We start from the raw sequence: 15314 nt of genomic DNA on the forward strand, positions 1-15314 counted from the left end.
AGTGCTGTTAACAAGTTACGTACGGCACAAAACGAAAAACTGGAACTCAAATAACGAGACACAATATGAAAACCACAGAAGGGTATAGTAGAAGAGCTGCCTATGTTTACAATGCAAAATCGCACAAGAACGCCGAAGAACGCCGTAGATGAAAAAGGTTTTTTTTTCAGTAAAAATAAAATATGTTTGCTTCGAACATTGACTTGAGACAGAGAAAAAGCTATAAATTTTAAGTTTTGAAGTAAGAGAAGTACACTACGAGAGCTCCAAATATGGAGACTGGAAAGTTTTTTTGGAAGTGGTCCGATACAGTGCGAAAGGAACTTATTGCAAATCTGAAGAAAGACATTGTTCCACCATGCTGTATTTTAAAACTGTATTTTTAAGCAGTTCTAGCGTCGAGCGCGGATCATTGTAAAGTGCTTAACAGATGTGGGTACTCACATTCGTCAAAGAGTAATAGCGTGCCATACAGAGCTACTCACGACATGCGGTTTCTGTTTGACAATGGTGATTTTGCCACGTCTGTTATGCACTTAACAATGAGCCGCGCTCGACATAGTACTGCTTAACAAAGTACCAGTTTAAAATACTGCCTAGTGGAACGATGTCTTTCTTTACAAGTGACAATGTTCATCTACTGGTCAACAAATTCCGTGCAATCATTCTGAATTCCATCACCTGATCACAGTGTGGAATGACAACATAAAACCTTGTAAATGGCACTCCTTCCAGTGGCTGGAGACCGTAATGACTTGGAAAAGAGACACCTATCAACCAGTGGCGTATCCCACTTTGCATCCTTTTTTTAGGCCCTCAGAATCAAAACAAGTACATTTTTTTTAGTCTGCAGTCAACAGCAGAAATGTATCGTCCTAAATGCATAACAAAGAGGTTTTTAATTTTGTGTTTATTCCGACAGGTCTTAAACCATCATCCAGGGACTATACCAAAGTCAAATAGAGAAACAATAGAAAGTAAAAACGCACAAAATCCAAAAACGTATGTGGTAAACTAATCGTAAACTGATACTTACTAACGAATAATAAAAAGAGCTCTCACATCCCATACATGATACAACATATGATTAGTCCGCCCCCGGTAGCTGAATGGTGAGCGTAACGTATTGTCAATCCTCTGGGCCCGGGTCCGATTTCCGGCGGGGTCGGGGAATTTTCTCTGCCAGGGACTGGGTGTTGTGCTGTCCTCATCATCATCATCCTATCACCCTCATCGACTGCAGGTCGCCGAAGAGGCGTCAAATTGAAAAACCGGCACCCGGCGAACGGTCTGCCCGACGGGGGGCCCTAGCCATACGATTAAGTAAATACCACTCATACTGCAATCACAACTGCTGTGCACAACATAATGTTAAAGCATCTAACAAGAAGATGTGGCCCATTCAGTGGCAATAGACAAACTGAACGTTATAATTTTTTGTGGGATCGAAAAACAATATACAACACGCACTCACAGTCATTTAACTCACAATTATAAAAAGAAAAATTCCAACAGACGATGCAACAGAAGACTTTACCAAGCATGTGGCTGAAAAAAAGTCTTAAGGGTGTTTGGCAACCAACACAGTGGCTCAAATGGCTCTGAGCACTATGTGACTCAACTGCTAAGGTCATAAGTCCCCTAGAACTTAGAACTACTTAAACCTAACCTAAGGACAACAAACACATCCATGCCCGAGGCAGGATTCGAACCTGCGACCGTAGTGGTCGCGCGGTTCCAGACTGTAGCGCCAGAACCTCTCGGCCACCAGCGGCCAGCCCAACACAGTGACTTGATGGTATCTTACTTTATATTATTTAATACCATAATGGAGAAAACAGTGAAGGATAAGAACAGTAGTTGAAAATAAGGATTTGAATGAGTAATACCGCGATTGATCAAGATGATTGCTGTGGAAACTGTTAGAAGAAAAAGACCAAGTGAGAGGTCGCCTGGGTAACACATGATTAGCGAAACGCGAGCTTCCTGTGCGTCTGACTGCAATCAGATAATGAGAACTGTGCTCGGGATAACTACAACTCAAAAGACATGTGTTTTCTGGGCTTTTTAAGGGTCACCGTACAGGGTCTACAGTGAACATATCGATTTGAGTAAAACTTGTGTCACTGGTCACCACTGATAGCTAGGAGGTCAACAATCGACAAATTACTCGCCAGTTCACTGCTCGACAACACGTGAACGGTCAACCACCAAGAATCTCTGTCTGCCGGACTGGAACTCAGAAACTACAGCCTAGAATTCCGCGGGTAATACGAGGTGCATTCAAGTTCTAAGGCCTCCAATTTTTTTTTCTCCGGGCTGGAAAGAGATAGAAACATGCGCATTGTTTTAAAATGAGACCGCGTTCATTGTCAATACGTCCCAGAGATGGCAGCACCCTACGGCAGATGGAATTTTACCGCCAGCGGCGAGAATGAGAACTGTTTTAAATACTTAAAATAGCGACGTTTTGCTTACTTGAACAGCGTGCAATCATTCGTTTTCTGAATTTGCGTGGTGTGAAACCAACTGAAATTCATCGACAGTTGAAGGAGACATGTGGTGATGGAGTTATGGATGTGTCAAAAGCGTGTTCGTGGGTGCGACAGTTTAATGAAGGCAGAACATCGTGTGACACCAAACTGAAACAATCTCGGGCTCGCACAAGCCGGTCTGACGACATGATCGAGAAAGTGGAGGGAATTGTTTTGGGGGATCGCCGAATGACTGTTGAACAGATCGACTCCAGATTTGGCATTTCTGTGGGTTCTGTGCACACAATCCTGCATGACGACCTGAAAATGCGAAAAGTGTCATCCAGGTGGGTGCCACGAATGCTGACGGACGACCACATGGCTGCCCCTGTGGCATGTTGCTAAGCAATGATGACGCGCAACGACAGCATGAATGGGACTTTCTTTTCATGGGTTGTGACAATGGATGAGACGTGGATGCCATTTTTCAATCCAGAAACGAAGCGCCAGTCGGGCTCAATGGAAGCAAACAGATTCACCGCCACCAAAAAAATTTCGGGTACCCGCCAGTGCTGAAAAAATGATGGTGTCCATGTTCTGGGACAGCGAGGGTGTAATCCTTACCCATTGCGTTCCAAAGGGCACTACGGTAACAGGTGCATCCTACGAAAATGTTTTGAAGAACAAATTCCTTCCTGCACTGCAACAAAAACGTTCGGGAAGGGCTGCGCGTGTGCTGTTTCACCAAGACAACGCACCCGGACATCGAGCTAACGTTACGCAACAGTTTCTTCGTGATAACAACTTTGAAGTGATTCCTCATGCTTCCTCCTCACCTGACCTGGCTCCTAGTGATTTTTGGCTTTTTCCAACAATGAAAGACACTCTCCGTGGCCGCACATTCACCAGCCGTGCTGCCATTGCCTCAGCGATTTTCCAGTGGTCAAAACAGACTCCTAAAGAAGCCTTCGCCGCTGCCATGGAATCATGGCGTCAGCGTTGTGAAAAATGTGTACGTCTGCAGGGTGATTACGTCGAGAAGTAACGCCAGTTTCATCGATTTCGGGTGAGTAGCTAATTAGAAAAAAAATCGGAGGCCTTAGAACTTGAATGCACCTCGTACTTTTAGCGGCTGGATTATCCGGGAACAGCTCATGATGCACTCTCACAGCCCCAGATTCTGCTGGAAATTCTTTCCTACTTCCCAAATTTCACACCAGCTCTCCTGCATACATTAGGCCTAGTGGACAAGCATGCCTCCGAAGAAATGGTTTAGCCACAACCTAGAGGGTACTTCCAGAAGTAATCTTTCACTATGCAGCGGTGTGTTATTTTGAAACAGTTTGGCAGACTAAAATTATGTGGCGTATCAGGACTCGGGATACAATCTTGTTTTCGTTTGTTTTAGTTTTGATAGTATCTTTCTCATAAATCCAGAAACTTTGCAAGAGTTCTCCTATGGCTTGCTCGACTAGCACTCGTGGAAGAAAAGGAGTCACGAAGTCTTTCAGGAACTTTTTAAACTGCTCACATTTCCCTGTAGAATGAAAGATCTTTCTTGAAGAATCATTTCATTTCAGAGTGATGCTATTCCCCCACTGAGAAAAGGAGCGAGATCAGTTGTAGTAATCATTAATGGGTCACGCGCTATATCTCCCCAGCAGTTTGATGGAGTGGGGAAACCTCGATCTAAGCTATCTGCTCAATGAAAACTCAATGAAAAATTCTAACAGTATATCATCCTGCCACATGTTACGTTTGCGCAGTCTCTATAGATAAATATAGGCTCTAACTGTTGTTTTCAGTAACGCAAACTTCGTCTCCCTGTTCCAATTTTCCCTTTACTACTTTCTCCATTGTTAGACAGGATACCTCAGCACCTGTGCTACCAAACTGTTCCTCCTTTTGGAAATGGTTTTTCCAAGACTAAATTCTCCCCATCTCCTCTCAGTACCAGAATGATTTTTCACTCTGCAGAGGAATGTACGCTGATTCGGAACTTCCTAGCAGATGAGGTAGGAGATGAGGTACTGGCGGAAGTAGAGCTGTGAGCGTGGGCCCTGCTTGGATAGCTCAGTCGGTAGAGCAATTACCCACGAAAGGCAAATTTCCCAGGTACAAGTCCCGGTCCAACACACAATTTTAATCAGCCAGAGACTTTCCTTTTTAGTTCGTGCATTGTTCGTTCAATTATTTTTATCATCTTCCCGTAACTTGCATCTATTCGTTAATCGGAGTGTGAACTTTGTGATCATATTAGTAGATGTTGTTAAGACTTGTCGAAATACTTCTGAAGAGGCTCTCATCTTTATTTGTAAAGATCCGTCTTGACCATATAATTTGTACAACTCACCATTACTCGTTTCAGCTATAGTCACCTTCAGATCATTTTCGCATACAGTATTACTAGTGTCCTGATTGACACTGTCAAGTCGTTTAAATATCTGGGATTACGTTGCAGAGCGATACGAAATGGAACGAGCGTGTGAGAACAGTGGCAGGGAAGGCGAATGATCGACTTCGGTTAATTGGCAGAATTTTAGGAAAGAGTGGTTCACTGGTAAAGGAGACCACGTATAGGATGCTGGTTCGACCTATTCTTGAGTACTGCTCGAGTGTTTGGGATCCGTACCAGGTCCGATTGAAGGAAGACATTAAAGCAATTCAGAGGCGAGCTACTAGACTTGTTATCGTTGGGTTAGAACAACACGTAAGTGTTACGGAGATGCTTCGGGAACTCAAATGGGAATTCCTGGAGGGAAGGCGAAGCTCTTTTTCGAGAAACACTATTGAGAAAATTTAGGGAAAAGCCATTTGAAGCTGACTGCCACACGATTCTACTGCCGAGAACATACACCACGCGTCAGGATCACGAAGATAGGATACGAGAAATTAGGGCTCATACGGAATGGAGGCACGTAGACAGTCGTTTTTGGCTCGCTCTATTTGCGAATGGAGAGGATAAGGAAATGACTAGTAGTGGCGCAGGGTATCCTCCTTCACGCACCGTACGGTGGCTTGAGAAGTATCTCTGTGGATGTAGACGAGTATCAATGGCAATATCTATACACCTAGGTATCTAGGCGTATAGATATTGACGTTGATACTTATAATATTTTTTATGATCTGAAGATTGGTAACAACCTGAGTGATCAAGACGGATTTTTTACAAATGAATTGCCACAACATGATCACGGACTTCCTACACACTCTTTTAATTGATACCCTCATCTTTGTTTAGTGTGGTGTATCAGAAGTTTATCTGTCACATATGGGCGACTGTAATGAGAGTCTGTGCAGTGTAATGTCATCGAATATAAGGGAGGTTGTTGTCATAATTCTGCGTACTCCTCTTGAAAACAACGTTGGCCAGCGTGAAACATGACGTCTCCTTTCGACAAGCGGCTATCCATCAACAGTTTCAAATGCGTTCACACTATGAGACCACTCGGAGGGATCATTGATTTACACCAGAACAATTATACCCAGTCAGATTATCAGCAACACTACTTCTTCACCCATTCGTGGTTAAATACAAAGGACAAAAATGATTTCAGCTGTTAGAATAGTAATTGTTCCCTCTAGATTAAACGCGATGACTAACGACCCGTTCTGCTATGACCTCACATTGCTCAATGTTGCTTCTTTCCTCTTTAAGTTTTGCGTTGCACTCAATAGCTTCCGCAGCGTGACGTACACAAATTGTACAATTTCAGATCCTTCGACCTCAGTCATTAGTACTAAGTCTGAGTTTATTTCAGTGCTGATGAAAGCTATCCTCTTTATTACCAGTCTACTACTTTTGACGGTCCGCAGCTCGTGGTCGTGCGGTAGCGTTTTCGCTTCCCACGCCCGGGTTCCCGGGTTCGATTCCCGGCGTGGTCAGGGATTTTCTCTGCCTCGTGATGACTGGGTGTTGTGTGATGTCCTTAGGTTAGTTAGGTTTAGGTAGTTCTAAGTTCTAGGGGACTGATGACCATAGCTGTTAAGCCCTATAGTGCTCAGAGCCATTTGAACCTTTTTTTTTTTTTTTTTTTTTTTTTTTTTTTTTTTTTTTTTTTACGACTACTTTTGACTTCCTCGTCTCAGCTGATACGGCTTCCTACATAACAAAGGTCTTTCGTGTCTTCTTTTCTCTTCATATTGATTTTCAGATGGCTTTCCTTCTTAATTTAGGGGTCAATAGAAAGCTTGGATAACCATCCGTCGACTTTGATTCGTGAAGTGTGACGTCATTGAGGCCCGGCGTGTTTGAAATGTATTGCGTTTGCAGAGAGCGTGTTGGAGTAAGCGTTGTCGCACTTTGTGAGATGTTCATGTTTCTAAACTGTTTGTAAATTATATTAGTGCGACATTGGACTTGGTGCTGTTGTTTTTGTTGCCGTGTCAGGGAGTTATTTTCAAGTCGTTGTTGCCTTGTCGGAGAGTTATTTTAAAGTCGTTAGTCATTGGCTCTGATTTGTTTTCGGTTTTGGTTAGTTCTTCTCGTTGTCAATGGTTTGAAAGTTTATTTTTTGGTTTTTCGTTTGGATACTTCGACGAAATTTGCTAATCGTAGCTAGTTCGTTGGTGCCATGAATGAAAATATGTCTGGTATAATTAAATTTCCCCAGTTATATGGCCTCGTGGCGGAACTTGTGAATTTATAATAAACCTTTTATTATGTTCCTTTTATGTATTCAAATCAAATAAAACACTTAAGATTCCGACTGCGGTCTCTACCATCATCTTCAGGAGTTAAAGTCACTGACTGCCGGGTCTATTGCATTTACATAAATAGTGTTCTTTTTATACATATGCAATAGCTGACTCTGAAACCTTCCAGAGAGGGGCGAAGTGAAGCATTCGCGGAAGGCAAGTTGGTGAACTCATAGCAATGGTGTTACATCTTGAGACCTAGGCCCAAGAGAGACACAGGCCGCAGCGCTTACGTCACAGCACGTGACACACAGGTCGTACGAGTGCCAGCGGTCGTCTATAGCCAGAAGTAACTATTTAGCGCAAATTTAATAATCCTTAACAACGCGTTAAAATGCATCCAAGCTCTCGATAGCACAATACAAAATTAAGATCTTTGGTGGGTACCTTTTCATTGACATATTGATTTCCCATGGGCTCTGCACGGCGCCAACGTTAGCGAAGTACGGCGAACAAGGCGATTAGTGTGACGTCGCAAGTTCGTTGCGGGGGCCCGTATTTCTCATGCGCCTGACGAGGGACCGAGTGACGTCAGGTGGCACGAGGAGCCCGCTCCACGTTTGAAACTGCCACTGCCCCCTTCCTAAAAGCTTCCTTTCACTCCGTATGTAAAGTCCCGTGTCACACTCAGGGTGAACCCCAGGTCCTGTTCAAATCGTTGCTGCCTGTTCTAATTTCGTCCGCTTTTAATAACAGAGTCTCTGTATGGTGACGTTTGAACCAAAACTCTCGTCTTTTCCAATCGTGTTTTGTGCCCGTTTCCTAGTCAATGTTCAGCCAACACCAACTTCTCAAGTCCCCTTTGCTTAATATGTCGTGAGTACTCTGCACAACTCTCAGCAACAGTGCGAGTAGTTTGTCCTATGGAAATGCTACCACACTGACAAGGGACAGAATGCACGCCAGAAACTTGGGGTGTGGCACATGTCGTGTCTTGGCAGCGGGCCGTAACTCTGCTCTCAGTCCATGTCTCTTCAGCACACTTCCTGTCTCGCTAGTCGTCGCTCGTTGGACATCCAGCGAAAGCAAAGACGGACGTTTGACGCTTGTAGGGAGGCACGAACGCCAGTTTCAAACGTGGCTCCGCCCCCTAGCGTCACCTGAGGTCACTCGGTCCTACAGCGGGACAGAACTGCTACGACCTGCTCAACTTTCCTTCCGCGCATGCATCACTTCGGCGCTCTCTGAGGGATTCCAGACGCTGCTATTACTGCAAAGACAGAAAGGCAGAACAGCGTGTCAACCCCAGCAGTCAGCGATTTTAGCTCCTGATGACGATGGCGGAGACCGACATAGGAAGCTCGTGTGTTTATTCGAAGAGACACTGTTTGTAACCGAGGAGATTTTGTTGAAGAATGTCACCGTGAAAGATTCTGGGGACAATAATAATCACAATCAGAAAAGAGAGAGAAGGTCCGATGATTTGACAGCATCTGTCAGACAGTATAATCATTCGCAGTGGCTCTGTGGTGAGAGCAGACCAGTTTTGGCAGCAAATGTTCACCAACTTCCCATGATATGTTGAACTAGGCCAACAGACAACTTGCCCATTATGTTTTGTTAGTGTGTCCGAATCTCGTGAAAAAAAATTACAATCCAAGCAGAGAAATCGATATGTTGTTCCGACATTCAAAAAAAAATAATTCGTTTCTGTGTTTGAAAAATGTAGCAGAGTGAAGAAGGCACAGTGAATTTAACTGTGCAACATCTGTCACTATAACGGTTTTGCCAATGATAAACACGCTACTTCTACGCCACTTTGTGTTATTCCTTTCACGCTATCTATTCCATAAGCGGAGATAATGGAAAGTTCATTCTCCTCACAGAAAAGTCGAGCCTAAATAACTGTCGTTAATGCCATAGAAGGAAAAGCCAGTGAAAATTTGTGGTTTTGACTGTAGTCATACTGGCTATTTTTGACCGTCCTTCGAGATCTGTCCGTATTGTGTTTCAGGTGAAGAACGCCGTCACTGACCCAGCACTGCTCTGGCCTCACGGTGCGATTGTCTACAAAACGGACGAGCAAATCGGTATGTCAGTCTCTGTCCTTACTCTTGATTCTTCCCTTCTCTCTTCACTCATCATACTTATCACCATTTTTCGTTTTAAGTGCTTGCAATGCATCCTCCATTATGTCTCTACAACTATATTTGTTTATAATACCAGTCTCTCTGGTTCTTCCTTAATCTACTTAACGATCTGTTATCCGAAGTAAGATAGTTCATGTTTAATCTTCATACTTATCTTATGGAGTGATAACGCGAATACAAAGCCCCTGTCAGTCTAATGTCAAAGTCAACTGCCCGTCTTGTTCCCTGCCGAGCTAATGATACTCAGACGACCGAATATCAGCGAAATAACTGTAAGATCGTAGCACAAAAGAAGTGCTGCACCAATATTCATTTAATGAAATACAGAGCTTTGACTGGTAAGCTTGAAGGTGGCAGTCCGATCATCAGTCTTACCCATTCTTTGTTGGTAACCCATTCAGGAGCAATCCAAATACTCCCAGTTCCCAAATTTGTCTCAGAAAACAGAATGGATTCTCTACGATGACTCAGGCTAGAGAAAAGGACAAGAGAAGATGTCTGTCTGGAAACTTCAGATTAGTTATATGGAAAGCGAGAGGAACTGGTTACGAAGAAGAAAAAATAGCGAAAATATTCTCACAACAGACAGATATTGCTACTGTCTCCGAAATGGAGATGAAGCAGAAAGTTAGCAAATATGTTGGAAGATATATAATGGTGTACGGAGGTACAACTGAAAGAAAGATCAAATAAAGACATAGCAGCATTCATAAACCAGAAATTATGAATACATAAATGAAATAATTATAACAACAACGATAAAAACAGAAGAGAAAAAGACCAAATAAAGACGTAGCAGCATTCATAAACCAGAAATTATGAATACAAAAATGAAATAATTATAACAACAACGATAAAAACAGAAGAGAAACTCTGACTCTGATAACAGTTTACGATTGGGAGAAAGATAAGGTTGAGGAATCAGTTTCCTTTAATGATCCCCTTCAAAAAATTGTGGCTCAGTATGATCAAAAACTTCAAGCAAGAAAGCCGACCATCTGATAAAATCAAATACGCGGTAAGCTTAACGTTTGTTTTACTTATATTGTGAATAGTAGTTACACTTTTGCGTCTCAAGCATTAGTAAACTATCAAGAAGCATGATTGATCGTAAAATAAATACAAACAGAGCGAAAAATGACGTATGAAATGCCGTTAGCTACAGCGAATACATGAAGAAATACTTTCAACATTGTATATAGTACTGCGGACCTAGTTTGAATAAAGCACGTCGTATGTAGTGGTTCTTGCACAGAAATTTAACCCTGTAAGCAGAATAGAGTGTTCTGACGGACCAACGACAACATGCCCTCGATACGGCGCCCGTCATATGACGGTCCATTGAAACAGTGGCTTCATTACTCTAGGAAACAAATTTAATAAGCCATTAAATATTGTCAACGTAGAATTATAAAACGTAGTAACATGGAAAATTTAGAAATTTGTGGTAAGGTCTTTATGGGCCCAAACTTGTTCAAATGTGTGTGAAATCTTATGGGACTTAACTGCTAAGGTCATCAGTCCCTAAGCTTATATGCTACTTAACCTAAATTATCCTAAGAACAAACACACACACCCATGCCCGAGGGAGGACTCGAACCTCCGCCGGGACCAGCCGCACGGTCCATGACTGTAGCGCGGCGTAGTAACATGTACTCGCCTTTGTTACATAAAGTTAGTTTATATTTCATGTGAAGGTAATAACATGCAATAATTTATAAGTTAAAACTAAACAATATACTGCTGGAAAAAATGGAACACCCTCGAGCACTGTTTTCAGTGCCACCAGGGTTTCAGTGTTAGTGATTCATTTGTTCACAGTCATCAGCGATCAGATGGAGCTCAAGAAGCCTGTCTTCGTGCTCTGTGTTTAGACCCTTCAGGCAGTACTGTGATGAGTATAGAGGTGAACAGTGTTTGCAACATTCATTCATTCACCCATGGCCCATCGCAGAGTAAGCACTCCTATTAAACAGCTTCAGCCATTTGAATGTGTTCGCACTACGGACTTGCAGGAAGCTGGATGGACGTATCGACGGATTGCTGCATCTGTTGGGCACAACATATCGAAGGCGTGTAAGCGCTTCCAACAGTGGAACATTCCCACACCTGTAGACCATGTTCTGTACATAAGCTTAGTACAGACGCACGTCAAGATCGACACATTGTGCGAGCAGAGGTGGTCAGCCGAAAATCACCCAGGGACGAAATATGGGCACGTGTTCCATCTGCTCTAGCATCAGGGACTAAGGGGAACTGTCTGCTTCCAACAGGATTAAGATCACATGTAGAGCCCACGCAAGATACCACAGCCAGTAAATGCTCAGTCGGTAGAGCATGCGTGGGGAGAGCGTTAGCAATGGGGATTACGGACAGGTGCTGTAGGAGAAAGGCTGAGCGCTGGAGGGGAAGCGCTGTTCTAAACTGAAGCTCACATATTTTATAAATATTAAGTAGAGTCCCCCCACGCCCACAATTGCATGTAAACATTCAAAAAGATCTGTGACCTCTGCTTTGGTTAGTATCTGAAAAGAATTCCATTGAAAAGGGAGCGATTTATTTTCGCGTGACTTGTCAACCAAATGGTTCAAATCGCTCTGAGCACTATGGGACTCAACATCTTAGGTCATAAGTCCCCTAGAACTTAGAACTACTTAAACCTAACTAACCTAAGGGCATCACACACACCCATGCCCGAGGCAGGATTCGAACCTGCGACCGTAGCAGACCCGCGGTTCCGGACTGCAGCGCCAGAACCGCTAGACCACCGCGGCCGGCACTTGTCAACCATTTGTAACTTTCATATATGTGCCATGAATGGCGAATTTTGAGTAAAACCTATACATTTCTCTTGTTGCCGTGTTAAAATTTGCTTCTTTTGACAAAACACATCAGAGTTTACAAAATGTCACCTCATTAACATGTTGTGCAGACACTATTGTGAAAGAAATCTGAAACAGTGGTTCATTAAGTTTATTAAGTGAGGAACTGAGAAAAAGTCAGTACCTTATCAAAAAGCACATTCTAGGTACAAAATAAATGTGTAATGTCTTCAATTACACTCCTGGAAATGGAAAAAAGAACACATTGACACCGGTGTGTCAGACCCACCATACTTGCTCCGGACACTGCGAGAGGGCTGTACAAGCAATGATCACACGCACGGCACAGCGGACACACCAGGACCCGCGGTGTTGGCCGTCGAATGGCGCTAGCTGCGCAGCATTTGTGCACCGCCGCCGTCAGTGTCAGCCAGTTTGCCGTGGCATACGGAGCTCCATCGCAGTCTTTAACACTGGTAGCATGCCGCGACAGCGTGGACGTGAACCGTATGTGCAGTTGACGGACTTTGAGCGAGGGCGTATAGTGGGCATGCGGGAGGCCGGGTGGACGTACCGCCGAATTGCTCAACACGTGGGGCGTGAGGTCTCCACAGTACATCGATGTTGTCGCCAGTGGTCGGCGGAAGGTGCACGTGCCCGTCGACCTGGGACCGGACCGCAGCGACGCACGGATGCACGCCAAGACCGTAGGATCCTACGCAGTGCCGTAGGGGACCGCACCGCCACTTCCCAGCAAATTAGGGACACTGTTGCTCCTGGGGTATCGGCGAGGACCATTCAAAACCGTCTCCATGAAGCTGGGCTACGGTCCCGCACACCGTTAGGCCGTCTTCCGCTCACGCCCCAACATCGTGCAGCCCGCCTCCAGTGGTGTCGCGACAGGCGTGAATGGAGGGACGAATGGAGACGTGTCGTCTTCAGCGATGAGAGTCGCTTCTGCCTTGGTGCCAAAGATGGTCGTATGCGTGTTTGGCGCCGTGCAGGTGAGCGCCACAATCAGGACTGCATACGACCGAGGCACACAGGGCCTCATGGTGTGGGGAGCGATCTCCTACACTGGCCGTACACCACTGGTGATCGTCGAGGGGACACTGAATAGTGCACGGTACATCCAAACCGTCATCGAACCCATCGTTCTACCATTCCTAGACCGGCAAGGGAACTTGCTGTTCCAACAGGAGAATGCACGTCCGCATGTATCCCGTGCCACCCAACGTGCTCTAGAAGGTGTAAGTCAACTACCCTGGCCAGCAAGATCTCCGGATCTGTCCCCCATTGAGCATGTTTGGGACTGGATGAAGCGTCGTCTCACGCGGTCTGCACGTCCAGCACGAACGCTGGTCCAACTGAGGCGCCAGGTGGAAATGGCATGGCAAGCCGTTCCACAGGACTACATCCAGCATCTCTACGATCGTCTCCATGGGAGAATAGCAGCCTGCATTGCTGCGAAAGGTGGATATACACTGTACTAGTGCCGACATTGTGCATGCTCTGTTGCCTGTGTCTATGTGCCTGTGGTTCTGTCAGTGTGATCATGTGATGTATCTGACCCCAGGAATGTGTCAATAAAGTTTCCCCTTCCTGGGACAATGAATTCACGGTGTTCTTATTTCAATTTCCAGGAGTGTATGTTGTTCCCAAATTCATAGCATTTCTCTTTTCATCATCTATCGTTGTCCCTTAAAATTAAATTCTTTCATTTAAAAAGTCTGTAAGAACTTTTAACATTGCAGTGCGTCAGCAATCGTGAATAATTTAATGATTATAAAGAATCCGCCTCGATTGCAAATAGAAACCGACTGTTGACCTAGTTTTCGGTGCGGATAACCACGCCTTCTTCGGAACACACTAAACTACAAACTGCCTAAAGATTGGACCATGCCTCTTTAGGCAGTTTGTAGTTTAGTGTGTTCCGAATAAGGCGTGTTTATCCGCGCCGAAACCTAGGTCAACAGCCGGTTTCTATTTGCAATCGAGGTGGATTCTTTATAATCATTAAAAAGTCTGTAATTTGTGGAACAACACGGTAGATCATGAAGTTTTGCATAATAAAACTATGGCAAAATAATCTCCTCTTTGTGTGCTATCATTTACCAAAATCTCTTTGTGATATCTCAAAAAGTATGTGAAATACGAGGAATGTTTGGATATTTCATTCTGTTTTATAGCTGGCCTCGCGCGATCGCAAATGAGTGTAATATATCAGGTCAGTCTTCTTGAGGTTGTTGACAGATTGAGACCTCCACCCCAGTATAAAGAAAAATCATAGCGCCCCCTGTTTTTCATTGCAACCCTTTTAGAATTTCTCGCAGTGTCTCATTTACATGTAAATATCACAATAACTATGAACATTAACGAAATGATGGTCGCGTCATCACGAACGTGACATACAAAGCTCTTAGTAGTGCAAAAATGAAATTTTTTTACCGAATAGTTTTCGTAAAATTGAAGACTGCAGGGCGTGTGCCTCGTTCTGTCATCGCAGACCTGTCGGAAGGTGGCAAACACAGTCGGCCACCCCTCCTGAACAAATGAATGAACTCGCCCAGCGCTTTGGGCGAAACTGGTCACCGCACATATGCCACCGTATCCTGCATGGACTCTACCTCTGTCGAGGCTACCACTGACACCAAGACACTGCCAAGCATGGCTACTATGGTGTCGTGAAACAGATGACTATAGAGTGCAGCGGCGCTCTGATGCCTTCAGTGATAAGAGTAGGTTCTGTCTGTATAGGAGTGATGGACGTCTGCATTGGAATGATGGACATACACGTGTATGGCGTAGACTTGATGAGCTACCTATTCCGCAGTGTTTTCTTCCGCGACACACAGCTTCGATACCAGGCTTCATTGTGTATGAGACCATCTGTTAGTATTCGCGATCATATCTGGTGTTTCTGCAGGGTAAAATAGCCAGTTCCTGCTACATTCCACAAACTGTTATCCCCATGTTACTACCATTTTTTTCGACACAAAAGTGATGTGGTTTTTCAGCTGTATAATGCGCGTCCACATTCAGCTGCTGACGCGCCATGTGGTTTTCGTCGTTTGCAACAACTGCCCTGCTCAGTAAGATCACCTGATCTCTCGCCTACTTTATACGTATGGTACATGATGAAGTGGAAACTTAGTCGTTCTTCGGGACCTGCACAATCCATTGCCGAATTACAACAAAAGGCCGAAGTGCTTGGGACAATCTATCGCAGA

General features: G+C 44.3%; 1 protein-coding gene across 1 annotated transcript in view; it reads left to right on the forward strand.

Annotated features, from left to right (window-relative positions):
- Window positions 1-15314, forward strand: part of LOC126195521 (meprin A subunit beta-like) — a 79593-nt gene that overhangs the window by 12399 nt on the left and 51880 nt on the right. Inside the window, exon 2 of the mRNA XM_049934148.1 lies at window positions 9127-9202. Coding sequence (XP_049790105.1) covers window positions 9127-9202 — 76 coding nt within the window. The remainder of the gene's footprint in view (window positions 1-9126; window positions 9203-15314) is intronic.

The sequence above is a fragment of the Schistocerca nitens genome, chromosome 7 (genome assembly GCF_023898315.1).
Source record: "Schistocerca nitens isolate TAMUIC-IGC-003100 chromosome 7, iqSchNite1.1, whole genome shotgun sequence".
In the NCBI taxonomy this organism is placed as follows: domain Eukaryota; kingdom Metazoa; phylum Arthropoda; class Insecta; order Orthoptera; family Acrididae; genus Schistocerca; species Schistocerca nitens.